The 22,717-nt window shown below is 57.6% G+C and overlaps 2 protein-coding genes across 8 annotated transcripts; both read right to left on the bottom strand.

Annotated features, from left to right (window-relative positions):
- Positions 1-2,031: 2,031 nt before the first annotated feature.
- On the bottom strand, positions 2,032-9,619 carry SSH3 (slingshot protein phosphatase 3). 4 transcript variants are annotated; one of them, XM_061203835.1, is made up of 14 exons: positions 9,440-9,616; positions 8,852-8,892; positions 8,042-8,273; positions 6,966-7,084; positions 6,806-6,886; positions 6,381-6,446; positions 6,106-6,294; positions 5,929-6,022; positions 5,545-5,673; positions 5,416-5,462; positions 4,575-4,721; positions 4,147-4,347; positions 3,775-4,048; positions 2,032-2,645 (listed from the first exon to the last, which is right to left on the bottom strand). In XM_061203835.1, the coding sequence occupies exons 1-14, from the start codon at positions 9,503-9,505 to the stop codon at positions 2,373-2,375; spliced, it is 1,959 nt and encodes a 652-aa protein (XP_061059818.1). In that variant the 5' UTR covers positions 9,506-9,616; the 3' UTR covers positions 2,032-2,372. The 4 variants fall into 4 exon arrangements, with proteins under 4 accessions (XP_061059818.1, XP_061059819.1, XP_061059820.1 ...); XM_061203836.1 differs by having other exon boundaries at positions 8,852-8,889; XM_061203837.1 differs by lacking the exons at positions 8,852-8,892; positions 9,440-9,616 and adding an exon at positions 8,686-8,790.
- A 1,086-nt stretch (positions 9,620-10,705) lies between these two features.
- ANKRD13D (ankyrin repeat domain 13D) lies at positions 10,706-22,411 on the bottom strand. Of its 4 annotated transcripts, none has more exons than XM_061202133.1 (15): positions 22,146-22,411; positions 21,436-21,571; positions 21,194-21,318; positions 20,278-20,323; positions 20,052-20,195; positions 19,611-19,800; positions 14,123-14,189; positions 13,641-13,722; positions 13,382-13,443; positions 13,144-13,274; positions 12,035-12,192; positions 11,829-11,945; positions 11,580-11,743; positions 11,412-11,500; positions 10,706-11,144 (listed from the first exon to the last, which is right to left on the bottom strand). In XM_061202133.1, the coding sequence occupies exons 1-15, from the start codon at positions 22,233-22,235 to the stop codon at positions 10,859-10,861; spliced, it is 1,887 nt and encodes a 628-aa protein (XP_061058116.1). In that variant the 5' UTR covers positions 22,236-22,411; the 3' UTR covers positions 10,706-10,858. The 4 variants fall into 4 exon arrangements, with proteins under 4 accessions (XP_061058116.1, XP_061058118.1, XP_061058117.1 ...); XM_061202135.1 differs by having other exon boundaries at positions 10,706-11,066; XM_061202134.1 differs by having other exon boundaries at positions 11,412-11,446.
- Between the last annotated feature and the right edge of the window lie 306 nt (positions 22,412-22,717).

The raw sequence follows: 22,717 nt of genomic DNA, 5'->3' as shown, positions 1-22,717 counted from the left end.
AGGGAGACACTCTTCATTCTATATCTTTTTTTTTAAACTGTGTTTTTTGCCCCTTTAGCAATTTGTATGAGCTTTGTCTATACATACAGTTCTTTCTCTTTTCTTTTCTCTTTTTTTTTTTGGCCATGCCACGCCTTGAGGGACCTCAGTTCCCCAACCAGGGATTGAACCCAGGGCCACAGCAGTGAAAGCCCGGAATCCTAACCACTAGGCCACCAGGGAACTCCCAGTGTACATATAGTTCTTAATCATTTGTCTGTATTTTTGATGCAGATAATTTCCCCTCCAATTTTTGTTTCTCCTCGTGCTGAATTCTTACTTCTCAGAATCTTCCATAGATTCTAGTGGGCCCCACAGCTCTGAGTTCATGATTGGATCCTGCCTTCCCAGCTGTACAGACTGCAGGAGGGCAGGGCCCGACCTTGGCTTCCCTCCTGACATTGTCACCCCCACTGTCCCCGAGCCCCGGCCCAGAACTGCTGAAAGGGCAGTGTGGGTGGGACTCATGGGTGGCTGTAGATGGCAGGCAGCCCGCTCCCTGCTCAGCAGGGTGGACCAGCCAAATGGACCAAGAATCACATCTAGCTTCTCTGTACCCCACCTTGTGACCCTGGGCCTGCTACCCACAGACAGGTACAAATGATTCCTCTTCTAGAGAGCACGTTGAGGCTGAATTCTGTCAGTGTACAGAGGACGCGTATCGTTAAAATATCAAAGCAGGAGGTGGGGTCTAGGGATTTCCTGGTTTAATCCTTTTTTTGTCTTACAGAAAGAAACAGAGACTTAAGATGAAGTAACTTGTAAGTGATACAGCTGGGGCTAGAACCCAAGTCTCCTGCTCCTCCGTCCACTAGGGTTAGAGCAGTGCTGGGGGCCCCACCAGGGTCTGGGTGAGAGATTCATTCCTAAAACTGGGCATGAGGTCTCAATCGACAAGAACATTTGCTGCCAGTTCCTGTCTGAGGCCTGCTTTGAGGGAAGGAGCTGCACCCACCCACTCCCAACCCCCAACCAAACTAGAGTGTTATAGGGCAGAGCATATGATCTTGGGAAGAGGGGAGAGAAGTGACAAAGATGGACCCACTTACTCTCCTTGAACATTGTAACTGAGCAGAATGAACCCCTAGGCAGAGGGGAGGGCCCACCGAGGGTCCTTCTTCCCTGGCAGTGATAGGCTGGCTTGGAAAGTCAGGCTCTCTTGCATTGTAACAAGAAGAAGATTCTTGGGACCCAAAGTGTGCTCAAGAACTAGCATCAAGTGCCCAAAAGGAGCCTTAGCTTCTGGGACGGGCTTGGTCCTGTCCACATAGGCATCGACAGCTTCCATTTCCTCATGGGTAACTCCCTTCCGCTGCCCCGGCAGAGCCCAGCACCTGCTGTCCAGTGTAGACTTGTTCCCCTGCCGACCTGCCTGAGGGGGGCGGGGCAGCTAGCATTTACCCAGGCCCTGCCCCGGGAGATGAGGGAGATAGCGCCGACCTCCCCTCTTCTCTTCCCCATTCTTCCTCCCACCGCACCCCAAACACACCACTCCCCAAACCGGCCTGTCGCAAGATACCTGGGAGGTATGAAGAGACTGGAAGGGGTAAGGAGAGGCCACACTCCTTGTGCAACCAGAGAAAGAGTGGACCGACAAGCTTTATCATAAAATTGAAAACAATATGAAAATGTTTTTTCTTTCTAAGTACAAAGCCAGACACTATGAAGACTATGAAAAACTGGCCAGAGGCCATGAAGCTCAGAAAGAAGACTCTCTCTTTGGTGTAGTGCCCTGTGCTCCAGTGCAGTGCTGGTGGAGGGTGCTGGGGGCAGCTGCAGATTCAGGCTGCTTATGGGGGGTGTGAGGGAGGCTGACCGGCCAGCCCCGTCAGAGGGGTCTGGCTCCCCACTCCTCAGAACCTCCCAGGTTTGGGGACTGAGGTTACTCTCGGCCTTTGGGGGCCACTGGTTCTCTGCAGAGCCCCAGGAGTGAAATGGGGTCGGGGGGATGAGGCAGACAGGAGTAGGGGAGGGAGGGAGGGAGCATGAGCCTTTCTGCACTGAGAAACTCTGTTTTTTATTCCATGGCTGCAAGTGTGTGTTTCAGGCAGCAGTTGAGAATGAAGCTAGGGTACTGTTGCCCCCAAAGGCACCTTCAGTCTCTCTACCACATCCCCAGATGTGGAGGAAATCTTGAGCCCTTGGACAGGTGGACATGGGTCTGAGACTTAAGGCTGTAGGTGCTGAGGCTGTAGTGACGGGAGTCTGGGGCCTCCTGGGGAGGAGCTAAGAGGAACGTGGACAGGCCGACAGGAGTGAGGGGTGCTCATCCCAGGAGCTGTGTTCCGGCGCCTCTGTTTGTGTCTAGGGGGGGCGTGGGAATGTGTGTGGGCTCACACCTCGCCCTCCTCGTCACTGTCATCCACGCTGGCCTGCCTCACCACCTTCTGGTGCCTGGGTGTGGACGGACAGCCAGCCTTCCGCTGCTCCTGGAAGGCCCGGGTCCGGCTGGCCACCAGGGCGGCGTTGTTGAGGGCAACCACAGACTGGCGGGACTTCAGGGCAGGCCAAGGCCCCTTGCGGGCCTGCTGGCCTCCCTTGGCGCTTGAGAGCTGAGGGAAGGGCTGTGGAGTGTCTTCATCTGAAAGCTCCTTTGGAGAGAAAACCTGGAAGGATGAGAGTATAAAGAAGAGTCACGGGGAAGTCGTTCCAGGGCAGGGGCACGGAGCACAGAGCCTAGAAAAGGGTAGATGCAGAGCATCTGTTGAGTGAATACAGAAAAACTGAGCTACTCACAGGTCAGATTTCCCTGGAAGGGAAGGCAGCACCCCAGCCCTACTGCCACTGCTCCTCAGCCCTCACCTGTCTGGCCCCCAGAAGCCCTCCTTAGCTCCCCTGCACCCGCTGCGTCCTTGGGGTCCTCTCCTCCTCCTCTTGCCCCCCACTGCTCTGTACAGTCAGTCCCATGAGCCACAAGGGAAACATCTTCCGGGTGCCAGGCCCGGGGCTGGGTGCCGAGTGAGGACACACTGCCTTTAGGAACACACACGCCCACCCATCAACCATCTGTTCCTCCCCCCAGCCTTCCACACCCAGTGCCACCTCCTCCAGGAAGCCTTTCCCAAATGTTCCCGTCCTCTGTGAGGTGAGCTCTCCTTCCTCCGGGTCAGCCACCTTGGCCTCAAGTCACGTGGGGGGGCCTGACTTCCTAAGGCAAGGGCCAGGTCTTACACTTGTGCCCTGCAGCGCTTAGCACAGAGAGGCTGCTTAGCTACCCAGCCAGTACTTTGGCTGTGTGAGTGCTATGACCCCTCTGCACGCCATCCTTCGATGGGTTGCCCTTCCGATTTGGGAGCGGGTGCTGAGATCATCTTATCCACACCCATCTGGGGTCAACAGTTGGTTGTGCAGCTCCTGGCCTGGGGAGGATGCTCCTTCCAAGGCTGGGCAGCCCTGCCGCTTAGGAAGCAAGTCCTTTCGTCAGGCTGAGAGCTGCCTGCAGCCGCCAGCCTAGGGCTGGTTTGGCCGTGGAGCCCACCAGATGGCCCTGTCCCGTGACTGCTCTCCAGCTCCCGTGGAAGGCAGAGCTCGCCTGTCCTCATCGGGTCTCCTCGGCTACTCTGAGGGGATGAAAAGGAGCTGCCCAGGGTGTGGTCCCCCTCCTCAGGTGCCCCCCACTCAGGGCCAAGCCAAGCCCCGGTCCTGGGCTTTCTCCATCCTCCGGCCATCTGCCCCCTCCTCCTTTTGGCCCCCACTCTGCCTCAACCTGGGCTCCTTCCTTAGTCCCAGCCTCACCTCTGGCAGGTCACCGTCCCCTGAGGTGCTTTCCAGCTCTGAGGATGGCTCCAGGAGGCTGATGGATCTCATAACCCCGCGGAGGTTGATACGGGGCCGTGACCCAGGCTCTTCTTCTGGGGCTGCCTGGCTCTCCTCCAACCCCACCACATTCAGCTCCCCACTGCCCCCGGGTTCTGGCTGAAGAGGTGGGAACGGTGTAGAGACCTCGGGGGCCAGGGGCTCCTCTGGGGAGGCCCCACCCACTTTCTGCTCCCAGACATGGCTCTGCCGGCTGCGAGGGGGTGGCCCTGAGTCAGCTTCCAGTGACCCAGCCGCAACCTCCAGCACCCACCCCCACCCACCCCCTTCCCCTTGTCCCCCACTCCGTACCTAGCAGTCAGGATGCCCTGGTAGGTCTGCAGCTGGCGCAGGAAGCCGGGGTTGGGGCGGGCGATGGGCCGCAGCTCCTGCACGTGGCGCAGAGCCTGCTCCAGGCTCCAGCCGTACTGCTTCATGGCGTAGGCGATCACCGTGGCGGCCGAGCGGCTGACGCCCATCTTGCAGTGGACCAGCACCCGGGTGCCCTGCGCTCTGTGGAGGCCGAACCGGGTCAGCTTCCCCCTCCCCCGCCCCCTTGCTGTGCCGTCAGTGTCGGGGAAAGGCAGGTAGGTGGTGGGCTCACCGCCCAGAGCAGAAGGGAAAGGAGGTAAGGACCCTGAGGGCCAGAAAAGCCGAGGGCAGAGCAGGCAGGAGGAGGGCACGGGCCCCAGACGGCAGGAAGCGGGGATGGGGCGGGCGGAGGGGTGGGACGGCCGGACCTTGCAGCCTCCACGAAGCGGTGCGTCTCCTTCCAGTGGGACAGCAGCTGGGCCGACTCCTCATCCCAGAGGCGCACGTTGTGGTAGGTGAAGCGCTCGGGGTAGAAGTTGTCAATCTCGCGGGCCATGTTCAAGATGTGGCTCACCCTGCAGCACGGGGCACAAGGCCAGGCTGACGTGGCCACGGGCACCAGGCCCGTTGGCCAGTGGAGCCGGCGGACCCTGGGTGTTAGTTTTCTTGGTTCTGAGGGTCCGGTGGGGGCGGCACAGTTGTGGTGGGAGGAGGAGATGACGGTGACCTTGAGCAAATCGGTTCACCCCACTGGGCTTGAGTACTGTCCCCCCGCCCCGTCCCCACCCCGCTTCCAGGTAGCTGCTGGGCGGCTTGCAACACACGCCCTTCTGTTACTGTCAGAAGTCAGTTAGAGAAGGGCTTCTGAGTTCAGCCGAGATGGGGTGGGTCTGCAGCAGCTGGATGCCAAGGGTCTCAGCAGGTTTCCCGAAAGCCCGCGGTGGACAAGTGACAGGAACTGATGGGAGCGGGCGGCCAGGTCTCCCGTGGGAGAGGGGCCCTCCCTCCTCCCAGACACGTGCTCAGGCCAAGAGGGGCTTTTCTGCTTTCCAGCTGGGGGAGGTGAAGAGGGGGCCAGGGAGCTGCCAGCAGACCAGCAGGGTAGCTTGTTCCCCTGTCCCCGCCTGAGCCCATGCGAGGGGAACGGCCCCAGGGGCGGAGCTGGAAGCAGAGCTAGCTGCTGCTGAGAGGGTTCTGGGGGTTTCTGGCCAGGTTTCCCCACGGGGGAAGACAGAGGGCGGGCAGTCCTGGGAGGGCTCGAAACCCTACCTGTTTCTCTGCAGCTCCTCCAGGTTCGCTGCGTTCCACTCTGAGCCCTGTGAACACACAGAGAGCGTCACTGGCCCTCTCCCCCAGCTGCAGCAGGCCCCATCTCCCAGCCCTCAGCCTGCAGCTCACCAGGTAGAGGTGCGGGAAGATGCGGGACGCCCGGTCTTGCTGGGCCATGAGGAGCAGCATCTGGTTGTCGATGAAGTCGCGGTACTGTTGGAGAGGGCATCCCAGGCGCAGCTCCAGGGCCTGGCGGATCTGCAGGCAGGAGGGTGAGGAGAGGCTGGGGGCGCCTTGCGAGGTTCCTGATGCCCCAGCCTTCCCTCTGGGGCCTCTGAGGACAATACTCTGTCCCATCAAGGCAGAGAAGCTGAGGCCAGGCATGTGGGAACAGCTCAGACAGGAGGAAAGCTAAAGTGGGAAGGCTCCAAGGAGAGGACCACTCTGGGGCCCAGCCGGAGGCCCCCGCAACCAGGGCCCAGCTCTCCCCCTGGTCCCCGGCACCCTGCCCACCTCTTTGGAAGTGACGCTCTCCAGGTCACTGGAGTCCAGCACCTCCCACAGCTCAGCCCGGATCGCCTGCTCCATCTGTTCCTGTCCCGAGGCCCTGGGGACCGAGCCCGTCAGCCCAGGGGCCCCTTCCCCGCTCTGCCATGGCACAACCCCCCCCCCTCCCCTCCCTGTACCGACCGGCCGGGCTCGATGCTGGGAGGCCGCAGAGACTCCAGGTCAGCCATGGCCATCCACTCGTTGAGGCAGCTCTGGTCAGAGCTCAGTCTGTCCTGGTAGTGGCTGGCCCAGGCGAGGGCACTGCCCCCTGGCACAAGACCACTGCCTAGAGCCACCTCACATGCCTGGTGCAACACCTGGAGCGTGGCCCTGGGACAGAGGAGAGGCTGGGTCACGCTGTCCACCCTGCTGCCCCTACCCAGACCCTGAGCCATCTTCAAGACCCAGCCCCTTACCACATGGTCTGGATGCATACTGGCTTGAAGATTCGACTCTGCCCACCAGATGTCACACTGAAGCCCCTGTGGGAGACCAGGTGGGGGTGGAACCCAGCTCCTGGCTCTGGGACAGGGCCCCCTGAGAGGCCTACCCACTAGCCACCTCATAAGGCTGGTCCTCAAAATATATACACATCATCTAAACTTCAAAATAAGCCCTGTTTGCCAGATATAGGGCAGCTGAGGCCCAGAGCAGTTAGGTGACTTGCCCAGGATCACACAGTGAATCTCAAGTGGAGCTGAGAGTAGGCCCAGCCTAGAGTTCTGCAGTTGCTCCCCAGTACCCACCACACCCCTGCACCCCTCCCCCCCCATACATCACACTTAGTTATTCCACCCTCTGGCCCCTCTCCTTTCCCTTCCCTCCAGTTGCCACCTCTTACCCGTCTCCATCTAGGTACACCTGGGTGTCACTCCAGAGAGGCAAGACCAGGCCTAGGGTGCAGCTGGGGGAGCTTGGGGAGCTGGCAGGGACAGAGGGAAAGCTGTTGTCGCCCAGCATCTCACTTCCTTGCCCTCCTCCCTTCCTCTCCCTGCTCCCACCTGCTATCAGGGAAATCCACACCCAGAAGGACTGTCTCATCCTGGCTCAGACGTTCTCTTGTGGAAACTACCAGCAGGTAGCGGAGCCTGGCGGGCCGGGCCGCCTCCAGCTGGGCTGCCTGAGGAAGATGGGAAGGGAAAAGCGCGGGGTCACAGTGGCCCAGAGGACCCTGCTCCCCCCACCACCACCTGACACACATCCGGGTCTAGAACAGACCTGCCACCTGCTCCCTCCGCACCCATCCCTCTCTTCCCAGATACCAGATCAGTGGTTACAATCTAGTGGTTCCCAACTTTGGGACCTCATGGTCCAATAAAATGTTTAAAAAGATTTTTCTCAGAGAGGGTGTGTGTGAAAAAAAGGGGAGAATGGGCATGACAGATTGCCCTTTTTTTTTCTGCCTAGGAAGGAGGTTTAAGAAACACCTTTCCACTTGCCATTACCATAATTTGATTCAAGGAATGTTTTTCACCAAAGAAGTATTAAGGACACAGTTTCACAATAAAGGATGGTGCGTCTGTGGAATTAATTCTGCCTTACAAAAAACTGGCTGCATCTTGATTTTCCCATTTTGCTGCAGACAGTGAGATTGTTCCACAGGCATCTGGGAACTGGTCCTCACTTTCCCGCCTGTGTCCCATTCCTGCACGGGGCTCTCCAGCACACCAGCCCATGGTGGGTGCTCAGCAGGCCCCCCTGAGCACCAGTTCATTTGCGGGCAACTCACATAGTCAGGAAGGTCTTGTGCTGGTTGAACAGAAACCCGCCTCTGGGTAATTCCCAGCTCTTGGACCTAATCTGACCCTACAGGCTCACATCGGACAAACCTACCCATCCTTTCCCAGCTCTCCAGAGACCCGAAGACATGACCGGATCGCCCTGTTAAGACAACTCTAGCCGAAACAGCAGAGTCATCGGGGTTTGGGTAACCGCTACGCTCCCCAGGGGGCCCCCTGCTCTCACACCACTGCTCCCCAAACACACACACACTGGCCCCATTCCACCCTCTCCTCCCACCTGGGGAGTGGCTCTCTGTCCTTTCAGAGGGCCAGAGGGCTCTGGACGGGGCCCTCACCAGGCGGATGTCGTCTTGTGGCCTTAGCAGCCCCACCATGAGGCGCAGATGCTGACTCTGTTCCTGCTTCCTGGGACTGTGGGGCCCATGCCCGTCGTCTGTCTGGTCCCCGTGGGGCTGCTCCTCCCCGGGGGGTTCCTCCACTGGCTCAGAGCTGGCCTTGGCTGCATCTCCATCATCGCCTCCATCCTGCAGTCCCAGGACAGCCCCGTGGAGTACTGCAAAGCTCTGCCTGGCAGGGGAGCAGGGAAACCATTATGGCCCATCGTAACCCTTAGGACAGGGGTGTGTCAGAATCACCTGGAGGGTTTGTTAAAACAGGTGTTGGGCCCCATCCCCAGAGACTCAGTGGGCCTGGAGTGGAGGCCTGAGAATGTGCATTTCTAACCAGTTCCCAGGTAATGCTGCCCCAACACTTTGGGAAGCACTGCCTTGGAGGCTCTCAAGCCTCCAGCCCATCTATTCTTGTCTGAGGAGGGGTGGAGGTTGCTTCCTTTTCCTTCCCACCTGCCTAACTCAGTAGATACTGTGAACCTGGTGGGGACTCAGGAGTCCTCAGGCCCTGCCGTCCCATGCTGCCCACTGGCTCGTGACCACTGGCCAGAGCCAGGTCCAGGACAGTGGGTGAAGGAGCTCCAACTGACCGGGGGAAGATGAAAGCAAAGGCAGCCAGCTGTGCCCACCAGCTGTGCCTACTGGCAACACTGCCCCACATAGTACGTAGTGGGCTTTGGCTGCAAGTCCTCCAGGATGGCGGTGGCCAAGGCTGGCGGCTGGACGGAGGTGCGTGTGTTGGGAAGAGGTGCTCACCTTCGCTGGAGCCGGCTTCTGCGCTGGGACACCTGGTCCTGCTGAGAAAGCAGCCCCCAGGGCAGAGTGAAGCGGCAGGGAAGGATTCTCCTCTCCCCTGTCTCAGGGCTGCTGTGGTGGACGGTGGAGGGATCGCGCCCCCTCCGCGCACACCGCCCACCCCCGCAGTGGGCAATGGAACCAGAAAGGGGGTCAGATCCCCTTCGCGCTCCAGTCCTCTCTCCACGTGGAGGCACTGGGGGAGCCCGGGCCCGGGTTCAGGTCCAGAGGCCGGAGGTAAGGGGGCAGGGGGGGGCGGGAGGGGGGGACGGCCGGCCGCGGCTGGAGACGCCTGAGGCTTTGGCCCCCGTCTGGGCCCAGAGCGGGGTAGGGCCTCCGCAGGCGGTCACGGCTCCGGATCTCGCCTTGGTCCGAGTTCCTGATTGCCTCAAGATTCCCCCCAACCCCTCCCAACCCCAGCCTGAGACTTGAAGTCCCCCTCCGCACACCCCCAGGCTTCAGGGGAGGCTGCCCGTAGACAGCAAGCACTCCCCCAGGCCCAAGTGGCAGCCGGCTGCGTGGGCAGGACCACAGCAAAGCCAGACTCACCGTGGGCCCCACAGGCGTGGAGTGGCCGCCGGCCGGGGGCGAGCGGCTTACTGTGACCAGGGCCATGGAACCAGGCCGGGAGCACCTGGGCCGGCAGGGCCACACTGCACCCTCCCGCAGCCCCACGGACAGTCCCTGCCCCGCAGGACCAGGAAGGAGAGTCCGGAGCCACCAGGGCCTGGCACCTCCTCGAGGGCGGACCTTAAAGGGCCAGACACCCGTCCAGCCCGGCCTCAGGAGCCCGCAAGCGGTGGCCACCGCCCCTCCCTTCGCGTCTCCACAGGTTCGGTCCGCCTCGTCCCCGCCCCCCGAAACACGTTGGGGGCGGGGCGCAGGTGCGGAGCCCGGCAACAGCGGCGGCGGCGGCGGCGGCGGCGGCGGCGGCGGGAAGGGGCGGGAAGGGGCGGGAAGGGGCGGGAAGGGGCAGCCTACGTTGGGTTCAGGGTTCGGTCCCTCCTCACAGGAGGCGCCCCTGCCCCTGTCCTCCCTGCTCCGCCCAGTTAGGTCACCTGAGCTGTGCTCTGGGCCTCAACCGTTCTGCTACCAGCCGAGATGGGACCTAGGGAGGAAGGACTGAGGACCCGGGGCTTGGAGAGAACCAGAGACCGTGGGTCTTCAGTGGGGAGCACCTCAAACTTCTTTCTCCTTGCCGGTCGGCCCTGGCGCTTCCACTCAGCATGAATCACCGAGAGACACTCGAAGCTTCAGGGGATATCAGGGTGGGTGTAGAACTAACCCATGAGGCTCACAGCAGGTCCTCAGGGCCACCTCGGAGGTGAGCAGGGCAGGGCTGAGCAGGTTCACGGCGGTGGCAGAGGGAAGTGACTTGTCTAACGTCACTGCAGGAGAACCTGCCGGAGTCAGGTCAGGAACCCAGGCCTGGGGTGCAGGGCCTCCTCTGACCTGGCAGGGTCTGGAGAACCAGCCTCTCCCCGTCCCTGACACGAGCAGGGGTGGGTTCCCGGAAAGCCAGGCTGTGTGGCCGGAAGAACCGGGATCTCCAGTAGGTGGGACAGGGCTCAGGGGAACTGACGTTCACGGAGCACCTACTAGGGCACCTGACACCTGTCGGCTCATTTTACCCTCCCAGAAGCCCTGGGGGTGGGAGGTGGTCTCGTTTACAGCTGAGGAAACTGAGGCTCAGAGAGGCTAAGGGGACCACGGTCAGGATTCAAACCCAAGTCTAAGGCCACTGCCCACAGCATCTCCCCTCGGTGCCCCCCAGCACTCCCCCCCCCCACAATGAGCGGAGCAAGCCTGCTGCTGAGGGTCTCTTTATTTCCATCTCAGTCTCCAATGCAAGCCCACCCCCAGGGCTCCAGACCCCAAGCTCCGCAGCAGAGTGTTTATAAATAAATAAGTTACAAAAGTGGGTGGAGGCGCAGCCCCGGCCGGGCCGGCCCCCCGAGGGCCGGGGGCTCAGTGCTCCGTGAGCGAGAGCTGCAGGACGCGCTGGAAGTCCTCCTCCTCCTGCCGCCCCCGCCGCTCCCGCTCCTCCTCCTCCCGTGAGGACAGCTCCAGGGCCAGGCGAAGCTGCTCCTCAAAGCTCGGGGGGGCCGGGGGCGTCCCGTGAGGGGATCCCGGACTCCCGGGCTCTATGGACATCTGCAGGCTCTCCTGGAGGGCCCTTCCAGGCGAGGCATGGGAGGGGAGAGCAGACCCGTGAGCGCTAAGGCTGGGGAGGAGGCCAAGGGCTGGGACATGGCTGTGGAGGCCGAAGATAAGGACAGGGAGGCTGGGACCCGAAGACCGGAGAGCAGAGACAAGGCCGGGCCCCGTCTCCCCATCCCTCACGCCGCCCTCGCTGGTGGGCAGCACGGAAGATGGAGGGTGGCCTCAAAGAGGATGTGGGGTCCTGGGGCCAGCACCTCCCTGCTACTTAACCCCACCAGCCAAGAACCCCCCGGCCAGCAGGGTCCTCGAGGCAGGGCAGGGCTGAGACATGGACCTGGCAGGTCCTGGAGGGCCTCACCGCTCCAGCTGAAGCTGCTCCTCGTAAGCCGTGACCTGGGGAAGGTGGGCACCAGGCCGGGTGTTGGTCAGGGCTTCCCAGACAGTCACCTGCAGCAGCCAGAGCCCAGAGCTGTCACCTCTGCCACCCCTGCCCACTCCCGGGGCCCAGCTCCTGCCCGCACCCCACCTGCTCCGCCTCTGTGCCCGCCTCCAGCAGGCTCTGCTGGATGGCAAACTGCAGCAGGTCGTCGTCCTCGTCGCGAAGGGGCTCGCTACGCTCTGTGCCCAGCACGCTGTACCCGTCGGGCACCTCAAACACGGCGGGGTCCACCTCACAGGGGAAGGGGCTCGCTAGGTGCGGCAGAGGGGTCGTGCTCAGCCCCTGGTGCACAGAGACCAGCGAACCTCACAGCCCCGCGCCCGCCCACGGCGGTACCTGAAGCTGCGATGGCAGAGCTGGGCGCTGGCACCCACACCGAGCTCAGGGGCTCGTCACAGCCACACAGGTTGCTGAAGGTGATGCGGGCGTTGAGCACGTGGAAAAGGGGGATCTCTGTGAGGAGACGTCGAGCCTGAGCCAGCCCTGCAGCCCGTGCCCACCCCACTCCTGGGGCCCTCCTGCCGCCCGGCCCACCCTCTCACCAATCTTGACCGGGAAGCCGGGCGGGAGGCGAAGGGTGATGAAGTCGCGCAGCTTGGCAAAGTGAGCGTTGCTGATGGCCATCAGGTCGATGATGGGCATCACCTGGTCACCCAGGGAGAGCGGGTGCTCCTCGCTCAGCCACAGTGTTGCCTTGAACCTGCCCGGCCAACCGCAGGACGTGGGTCAAGGAACCTCTGGTGGCCCCTCTGCTAAGGCCCACCTACTCTGGACATCTGCCTCTACTCCTGCTCTCCACCTGGCCTGGGGGACCCTCTTCTCTGCTCAGCTGCTCCTGCCTGCCTCCCCCAGGAGCTTATGTCCTTCTGGCCCCAGAGCCTGAGCTGCCCCCAGGCCCTGGGCTCAGGCTGGGCCCCGGGTGCTTTGTGCCAGCTCAGCTCTCCTGGATGAGGAGGGCAGGGCTGAGCTCCTGGCTTCAGTCCTGCCTCGTCCACGGCCCTGTCGTCCTCCTCGGCCCACAGCCAGCCAGCACGTCACACTTCGCCGTACTCTGGGGTCCAGCACAGCCCGACAGTTCAGGACTGCACTGCTGGGGTCGCATCCCAGCCCCGCCGCTGCGTGGCTGAGGGAGTCCACGTGAGGTTTCTGGCACAGTGCTGGGCCCACCAGACGCTCTAGAAGTCACGGCTCATCAGAGCCTCACAGCACCCTTGTGAGCAGGTGGCCAAAGGCAACTGTTCTCATTTTACTGAGGGGGAGACTAGACTCTCAGAGGGGAAGGTGATTCCTTGGGCCATGAAACCAGGAGGTGTTAGAGCCGCGTGCCCTCCCTGTCTGCCACAAGCTGACCCCCAGCAGGTGCTCGTTCAGTTGAACAGAAAACCATACATGGGTGGTGCTGCCCATTCATGCGTTCACCAAGAAGAGCGACCAGTCCTCTGAGCCAAGCCCCGAGCTGGGTGCCAAGGACCATGGCTAAAGCAGACCTGGCCCCGGCCCCCAGAGAGTGAAGTCGAGAAGGCAGCCAGCTGGGTGAGTGAGTCCCCCACTCCAGGGGGCCCTGTGTGTGACAGGGTCTGCAAGGGCTCGGGGGCACCAGGCAGGGTCCCCTGGCCCAGAGGGAAGCCCCCCGCCAGCCCCCAGACCTCACCTCTGTACTTTGCTGGACATCTCAATGGGGCGGCCGATGTTCCTCGACTCCAGACTGAAGTTGGGGTCAAAGTACTCGTCGGGGGAAATGGCGGTGGGGTTTGTGGGGCTGGCTGCCTGCTGCACAGGAGCCTGGGTGGCCCCGGGACCAGGCTTAGCGCTTGGGAGGCGCCGGCCCGGCCCCGCCCAGTGGGCCTTCCAGTCAGCCCCCAGCCCCCGCCCCCCCAGCCCCGGCTCACCCCATTGTGGGAGGAGTGCTGCTGGGCCATCCCCAGGAAGGACTGGAATGGAGTCTTCCCCCCTAAGGAGAAGGGGTGGAGCCCATGAGGGGACCTGGGGCCACTGCCCCCAGACTGCCCACACCTCCCCTCCACCCCGGGAGCCTCCCCTGTGGTGGAAGCCTTCCAGCTGGTCCCAGATACTCTGGCCCTGACCCCAGACCAGGGTGACCACCCCGTACGGTGTGACTGGGCAGCAGGCAGGCGCACCTGGGTTTACCTTTGCTCCTCGACTTGTCCTGATCAGAGAGGTGCTCCGTGCGTGTGCGTGTCACCAGCTCCACATTGGTGGCACTGTACACCTGGGGAGCAGGGGGGACACGGGGGAGCTGGGGGCTCAGAGCCTGCTCCCCACACTCAGCCTCACCAGCACAGGACCCAAGTCCTCCTGTCCCCAGGGACAGACAGGATCCCGCTCCCCACAGTGGAGGGGGCGGGGTCTGAACCCCGGGGAGTCACTAATGAGGGTAAAATGCTCCTGGCTTCATCTCGGTGATCCGGGTAGGGGCCCGTGCTGTGGGTAACCCCTGCGTGCTCAGCAGGGGCTGGGCACTCGGGCCCCACTGAGTTCCCATGGCCACACAGGGCATCCGGAGCCCACGGGCTACTGGGTCTCTCCCTCCACACAGGGTGGATGTGGAGAAGGGGCAGAGCTCCTGGGCCTCGTCTCCTACCCCAGCTCCCACCACTAGCCTCTCCTGCCTTGGCCTCGTAGCCGCTAACGGTTTCCATCTTCTCAGACCGCCAGCCCCAGATACCACATTTGTTCCTGAAACAGACCAAACAGGAGCTCATGAGGACCCACACCCCCCCAACTCTGGCCAAAGTCGTCCCTTCCAAAGACCCCCTCCAATTAGCCTTCCCGCTGTGAAACACACAGGGGCCTTGAAGAGGCTGCCTGGACAGCTGGGGACAAATGAACAGAGGACTGAGAACTAGAAAGTACTGGGGAATTATTAATTTTTGCTACGTGTGATAATGGCGTTGGGGCTCGGTTTAAAAACATTCTTATCTGTTAGAGTCACACGCAGAAGCATTTACTATTGAAATGATACGACATCTGGGATGTGCTTTAAAATAGTTGGGGGAAAAAGAAAACAGGAAAAAAGTGAGGAAGGGTAGATTCAACAAGATTGGCAAAATGCTGGGAACTCCCCGGCGGTCGAGTGATTAGGACTCAGTGCTTTCACTGCTGAGAGCCCGGGTTCGATCCCTGGTTGGGGAACTAAGATCCCACAAGCCGTGCGGCGTGGCCAAAAAAATTTTTTAAAAAGATGGGCAAAATGTTGATAAATGCTGAAGTTGGGTGATGAGAACATTATACTAGTCTCTGTTCTTTCATATGTGCTTGAAATTTTCCATAATAAAAATTTAAAAATAAAAGTATGTCTGATTCAACAATAATAGTTGGAGACTTCAGTACCCCACTTTCAATAATGGATAGAACAAGTAGACAGAAGATCAACAAGGAAACAGAAGACTTGAACACACTATGAACTAGACTTGATGGACGTCCTTAGATCACTCCACCCAACAACAACAGAATACATATTCTGCTCAAGGGCATGTGAAACATTCTTCAGGATAGACCGTAGGCTCGGCCATAAAAGAAACCTCAATACAACTGAAAGGACAGAAATCATACACAGTATGTTCTCCAATCACAACTGAATGAGGGCTTCCCTGGTGGCGCAGTGGTTGGGAATCCGCCTGCCACTGCAGGGGACATGGGTTCAAGCCCTGGTCCGGGAGGATCCCACATGCCGCAGAGCATCTGGACCCGCGAGCCACAACTACTGAGCCCACGTGCCACAACTACTGAGGCCTGCGCGCCTGGAGCCCGTGCTCAGCAACAAGAGAAGCCACCGCAATGAGAAGCCCGCTCACTGCAGCAAGGAACGGCCCCTGCTCACCGCAACTAGAGAGGGCCCGAGCGCAGCAGCTAAGACACAACGAGGCTAAAAATAAATAAATAAAATAAATAAATAACAACAACACCAAAAAGCAACCTTAATTAAAAAAACAAAACTGAATGAAATCAGAATCAGTAACAGAAAAAAGATGACTTGGGAAATTCATGAATATGGGAAGAGTAAACAACATACTCCTAAATAACCAATGGATCAAAGAATAAATCAAAAGCAAAATCAGAAAATACTTTGAGATGAATGGAAACGAAGATACAACATACCAAAACTTATGGGACACAACTAAAGCAATGTTTAGAGGGAAACTTACAGCTGTAAATAACTATATTAAGAAAGAAGAACTTAAATCAATAAGCTAACCTTCCATATTAAGACACTGGGAAAAGAGCAAACTAAACCCACAGCAAGCAGAAGGAAGGCAATAATAAATATTAGAGTGAAAATTAATGAAATGGAGAATAGAAAAACAATAGAGAAAATCAATTCAACCAAAAGCTGGTTCTTTGAAAAGATCAATGGAATTGACAAAGAGGGAAGACTCAAACTACCAGAATCAGAAATGAAAGAGGGGGCATTACTACTGACATTACAGAAATAAAAAGGATTATAAATAAAAGAATATGATGAACAATTGTACCCCAACAAATTAGATAATTTAGATGAAGTAAACAAATCCTAGAAAGACATAAACTACCAATACTAACTAAAGAAGAAGTAGATAATCTAACAGACTTGTAACAAGTAAAGGGACTGACGCAGTAAAAAAACAAACCAAAAAGAACCCACAAAGAAAAGCCCAGGCCCAGATGGCTTCACCAAAGAATCCCACCGAACTTTTAAAGAAGAATTAATACCAATTATTCACAAACTCTTGCAAAAAATAGACAAGGAGGTGACACTGCCTAACTCATTCAATGAGGCATTGCCCAGATACTAAAACCAGGCAAAGAAATTACAAGAAAACTATAAACCATTACCTCTTAGGAATATGGACACAAAATAGTAGCCGACCAAATCTAGCAAGATATGAAAAGAATTATACACCACGACAAAGTGAAATTTATCCCAGGGATATGGGGTTGGTTCAACATCTGAAAATTAACTGATAGCAACATATATCAATAGAATAAAAATAAAAGTCACATGATCATATCGATAGACAAAGAAAAAGCATTTGACAAAACCCAAACCCTTTCACAATAAAAACACTCAACAAACTAGGAACAGAAGGCAACTTCCTCAGCCTGATAAAGCATACCCACAACTAATGTCACGCTTAATGATGAAAGACTGAATGCTTTCCCCCTTGTTTCTTTATCAGAAACAAGATAAAGATGTCTGTCCTTGCCACTCCTATTCAACATTCTACTGGAGGTTCCAGACACAGCATTTAGACAAAAAAAAAAAAAAGAAATAAAAGGCATTTGGATTAGAAAGGAAGAAGTAAAACTATTAACAGATGACACGATCTTACATATAAAAAATATGAGGAATCCACTAAAAACCCATTAGAACTAAAAAATGAGTTTGACAAGATTGCAGGATATAAGATCAATATATAAAAATCAATTGTATTTTTATAGATTTGCAATGAACAGTTCAAAAATGTAATCAAGAAAACAATTCAATTTATAATAGCATCAAAAAGAATAAAATACTTAGAATAAATTTATTTACTGTAAGTGTAAAACTTATACTCTGAAAACTACAAAACATCACTGAAAAAAAATTAAAGATCTAAAATGGAAAAATATCCAACGTTCGTGGCAGAAGACGTACCACTATTAAAATGGCAATACTCCCCAAACTGTTTTACAGATTCAACACAAACACTATCAGAATCCCACCTGAATTCTTTGTAGAAATTGACAAGCTGAATCTGGAATTCATATGAAATTTCAAGGGACCCACCCAGAATACGTAAAATAATCCTGAGAAAGAAGAACAAAGTCGGAAGATTTATACTTTCCGATTTCAAAAACTTACTACAAAGCAACATGTGATTAAGACAGTGCACAAAGAGAGTCATACAGATCAGTGGAATAGAATTGAGAGTCTAGAAATAAACCCATACATCTCTGGTCAACTGATTTTTCCACAAGGGTGCCAAGACAATTCAATGGGAATTAATAGTCTTTTTAACAAACAGTGCTGGAACAAGTGGATAGTCACATGCAAAAGAATGAAGTTGAATCCTTACCTCCCACCATACACAAATATTAACTCAAAATAAATCAAAGAGCTAAGTGTAAGAACTAAAACTACAAAACTTTCAGAACAAAACATAGGGGAAAATCTTCATGACTTTGGATTTGGCAAAGTATTGTTAGATATGACACTAAAAGCACGAGCAACAAAAGGAAAAATAGATAAACTGGACTTCATGAAAATTAAAAACTTTTGTGCTTCAAAGGACACCATCAAGAAAGTGAAAAGACAACCCACAGAATGGGAGAAAATATTTGCAAATCATGTAGCTGATAAGGGATTTCTACCTAGAACATACAAAGAACTCTTGTAACTCAATAATAAAAAGATAACCCAATTTTTAAAATGGGCAAAGGGGGACTTCCCTGGTGGTGCAGTGGTTGGGAATCCGCCTGCCAATGCGGGGGACACGGGTTTGATCCCTGGTCCGCGAGGATCCCACATGCCGCGGAGCAGCTTATCCCGTGCGCCACAACTACTGAGTCTGCGCTCTGGAGCCCGCGAGCTGCGACTACTGGGCCTGCGGGCCATGGCCCTCAGCGTGCACCTAGAGCCCGTGCTCCGCAGCAAGAGAAGCCGCCGCAATGATAAGCCCGCGTGCCGTGGTGAAGAGTGGCCCACGCTCGCCGCGGCTGGAGGGGGCCCGTGGGCGGCAACAAAGACCCAACGCAGCCAAATTAATTTAATTAATTAAAAAAAAAAGATAAAATGGGCAAAGGATCTGAATAGACACTTCTCCAAAGAAGATATACAAATGGCCAATAAGCAAATGAAAAGATGCTCAACATCATTGGTCATTAAGGAAATGTAAATCAAAACCACAATGAATACCACTTCACACCTGCTAGGATGGTTATAACCCCAAAATAAATAAATGAATGAGCGGTAAGGTTGGTGAGGATGTGGAGAAATTAGAACCCTTATATACCGCTGATGGGAATGTAAAATGCTGCAGCCCCTTTGGTAAATAGTCTGGCAGCTCTTCAAACAATTAAACATCTGTGTTTAATTACCACATGTCACCACAGGACCTAGCAATTCCACTCGCAGGTAAATACCCAAGAGAAAGAAAACGTATGTCCACACTAAAACTTGTACACTAATGTTCAGAGCAGCATTCTTCATAGTCAAATAGTCAACAGTCAAAGGTGGAAATAATCCTTATGTCCGTCAATGGACGAATGAATAAACAAAATGTGGGATACTCGTGCAACGGACATGGCCATAAAAAGGAATGCAGCAGTTACATGCTACAACTTGGATGAACCTTGAAAACATTACGCTAAGCAGAAGAGGCCAGTCACAAAAGACCACACATATTGTATTATTCTATTCATACTAAAAATCCAGAACAGGAAAGCCTATAGAGACAGAAAGTAGATTAGCTGGGGGGGAGGGGATTGTTGATTGTTAAAGGGAGTTGATTGGGAGATGATTGTTAAAGGGTACAGGGTTTCTTTCTGAGGTGACGAAAACGTTCTAAAATTGGACGGTGGTACCGGTTACATATCTGTGAAAATACTAAAAACCACTGAATTGCATACTTTAAATAGGTGAACGGTACAGTATACAAAATTATATCTCAAGAAAGCTGTTTTTTAAAAAAAAGTGTTTCTGAAGTCTGTTATTGGAACTGGGGCACATGTTGTCAGAGAAATAACACCCTGCCGGAAGGGTGGGCTCCTAGGCTACCCACAAAGGACTCCGGCCCAGACGCAGCTGCACCGCTGAGAAGCCGGCGCTGCTGCAAACAGCTGCCCTGCACGGCAGCCTCAATCCTTGTTTTTATGGGAAAACACGTGAGGTCAGAAGTCAGGAAACTGGGGACTCCCTGACCCAGCCTCCTCCCAGGGAGACAGCTGCCAGTACAGACAGGCGTGCAGGAGCTGGAAGGTGCCACAGGACCCAGGACCAGCAGGTGGTCCAGAAGAGACACTGGGCCTGCAGGAACCCCCTCCCCCTCCCGAGCAGCCTCTGCGAGGGGCTCAGCCTCCCAGAAGCCTGAACTAGAGGCTCGAGGGCACTGCCCACGGTGTGGCCAGGCCCCAACTAACCTCTCGAAGGCCACATTGCGAGTGTCCAGGTGGGTGGAGACGATGGGAGAGGTGAGGCGACTGGCCACATGCTCCTCACTGGGCCGCATGGTGGCCAGCAGCGCTTCAGGCTCGTGCAGCGTGAGCCCCAGTGTCTCCGTGTGCACCAGCTGCCGGTCGTGGTCAACTTCCATCACCAAGGCTCCCGCCTCTGCCAGCCAGCGTGGGGGTGTGAGGGGGACAAATAAGTGCCAGGCCCAGACAGTGGCCAGAGGGCTATCGTGCTGCCCTCAGCCGCCTCCTGCTACGGGGTGTGGCCTCAGCCTCTGGACGCCCTCCACCCCCGCCTCCATTTCCACATCTGGAGATAGAGACGGAGGACAGCACTGTCCTCACAAGCCACGGGAGAACCTGGGGGCGCTGGTCTGCTGCGTGCCTGCGGGGAGCCCCCCCAGAGCTCACCCTGGCCCTTGAAGATGAAGCTCCTCCGGCCGCGCTGCCAGGTCATGTGCTCAAAGCCCAGGAGGCTGGTGTCCACCCGCAGGTTCTCACCCCGCTTCCACACGCGATACACGTCACTCGGGCACATCTTGGACACGAGGGGCACTGCAGGAGGCACAGAGGTCACCGAGATTCTTTCCCAACGGCCCCAGCCCAGGCCCCTGAGAGCCAAGAGGTCCCCACTCACCCCAGCTGGTGAACTCCCACTTCATCTCCACGTAGAAATCGGGGGCCTGAGATAGACCACAGCACCGATCAGGGCCCTGCCTGCAACGGGGCCCAGCGGGCCTGGGAAGCCCCTTGTCCACAGGCCCCCTTCTGGGAGCCCAGCCCTTCCCCAACCAGGGATCAAACCCAGCCCCCCACAGTGAAAGCACAGAGTGCCAACCAGGGAATTCCCTCAGCGAGGTGCGATGTGCCGCCATGGTCCAGCTTTGCCCCCAACCCAGCCAAACCCCACCCAGGAAAGGGTGGGCCAAGTGGGGCCTGAAAGGTCTGCAAGTCATCAGGCTATAAGCGTCTGCAAGCTTGGGGCCAGGCTCAACCTGGCCACTAGCCCGCTGGGGGTCCCTGGGGGAGCTTCTGCCCCCTCTGGATCCCAGAGTCCTCATCTGCAAAGGGGGCATAATGACCCCCTGGGGGCCTGCCCCTGGGGTGGAGGGCACAAGGTAGTGTGCTCTCCCAGTGGGGGCCCCCCTACCCACCCACTGTGTGCTTTGAGAAGGGTGGACAGGAGTCCAGGCCGCATCCGCTAAGTTGGATGAAATCCTCCTTCCAGGAAATCTGCATTAACCAGGAGACCCATGATCTAAAAGCTCTGTTGAGATTTCTAGCACTAGAGGACCCTCTATGCTGGCAAAAGGCTTTCTCCCCAAAGGGCCCACTCTCATCCATGTGGGCCTGGTTGCTTCTCATTCCTACATGACCCTGGGCTGGGGTCAAGAGAGAGGGACGTCACTGACAGTGTCAGGAAAGCATGCCGCACAGGCTGGGTGCCCTTCCAAGGCCAGGCCCGGCAGGGTTACCCCACATAGTCTGTCATGGTCCCCTCCATGGCGCCCCACACCCCCCCTTACTGGCCACACCTCTACGTCCTGCTGTACCTGGCGGAGTTTGTTGAGCAATTCCGGAATGCCAGCCAGCCTCTGCGTGGCCCTCTGGTAGTCCCGATACTGGAGTACCAGCTGCACCATCTCAGGGTCCCCAGTGCTGACTGCCTCCTGCAGGACTGGGGGCACTGGGCTGCTGAGGGGAGCTCTCTAGATGGCTCCAGGCCTGGCATTCACTCCCACACACCACCCCCCCGCTGCCAGCCTCAGGGGAGCCCCTTTGCCCTCTGCAGTACCTGCCCAGCCCTGGCAGCTCTCTTTGCCCACGTTGGCATTGTGTCGAAGGAGGACTCTCACGGACTCCAGGTTCCCCAGGGACACGGCCAGCTCCAGGGGGGTGCGCCCCCGGGGGTCTTCCTGTTCAATGTCGTGCTGGGGGAGATGAGACACTCAGCACAGGGCAAGTAAGGAGAGGCCAAGGCAAGAAGGCCACTGGGATGAACAGGGTTGGGAGTCACTGCAGGAAATAAGGACAGCACACAGGTGGTGGAAATGGCAAAGGGTGGCCTGAGTGTCCTGGCAAAGGAAGAGAGGGGGTAGGTGGGAAGGGCCTGCCCACCTCTCCTGCCCTCTGCGAGGGACAGAGCTGGGGGCCCGGTGGTGGTCGGCAGGGGCGGGGGTGGGGTGCGGGGAGGGCCTGGTCAGGTAGAGGTGCAGCTGCCGATGTCAAGAGTTTGGACTGACTTGGGGACCAGGACCGATCTGCTTTTCTCAGCCTGCCTTAGGGGTGGTGCGGCGCGAGTTCGGAGGCTGGATGCAGTGTGAAGCGGGGAGACCGACAGGGCAAGGCCCAGTGCTGGGAGCCGAGGCCAGAAGCCCAAGATCGAGGGGCAGGTGACCTCTCTTCTGGGCCGGGGAGAGGGAGCCGGGCAGGCGGCCTCCCGATGCAGACCACAGATTTGGGTGGGGGACCAGGAGGACGGCCCGGGCGCCCGATGGGCCTCACCTGGCGGCTGTTTAGCGCGGCCTCCAGTTCGCGGTGCCGGTTCGCCCAGACGAGCCGATGCAGCGGGAAGGTGGGGCCCGGGCCTGCCATGCTGGGCCTCAGCGCCTCATCCCGGGCGGGCCGGTGGGCGCGGCGGGGGCGGCCCGGCTCCGCCTCGGCTTCGGGCCTGGCGCGGCCCCCTCGCCTCCCGTCCGCGCCGAGCCGGAGCAGCGCCCACCGCAGCCCCCGCGCCCCCGCGGCAGTGGCGGCAGCGGCGGCGGCGCAGGCAGAGGGGAGGGCGGGTTCGGCGAGCCCGGCGGGCGGGGCTGCGCCGAGGCGGGGCGGGGCGTCGGGCCTGGCGCGCCCTTGCTTCGCCGCCACGGAAACCTCAGCCGGGCCGGCGCTCGCCGGGGGCGGGCGAGGGGTGCTGCCCAGCAGCCCTGGTGACCACGTGCGCCAGGGCAGAAGCCAGGACCCGGGTCTCAGCCCGGGTCTCAGCCGGGAAGGGTCTGCGGAGGGCGTTCCGGAGGGCGGGGCCTGGATGCAGCTCCGCCAGCGCCCTGCAGGGGGCGCCTGAGACACGGCGCAGACCC

This window comes from Eubalaena glacialis, chromosome 10 (assembly GCF_028564815.1).
Source record: "Eubalaena glacialis isolate mEubGla1 chromosome 10, mEubGla1.1.hap2.+ XY, whole genome shotgun sequence".
NCBI lineage: Eukaryota > Metazoa > Chordata > Mammalia > Artiodactyla > Balaenidae > Eubalaena > Eubalaena glacialis.
The sequence above is the reverse complement of the archived record's forward strand: the minus strand, read 5'-3'. Positions and strand labels throughout refer to the sequence as shown.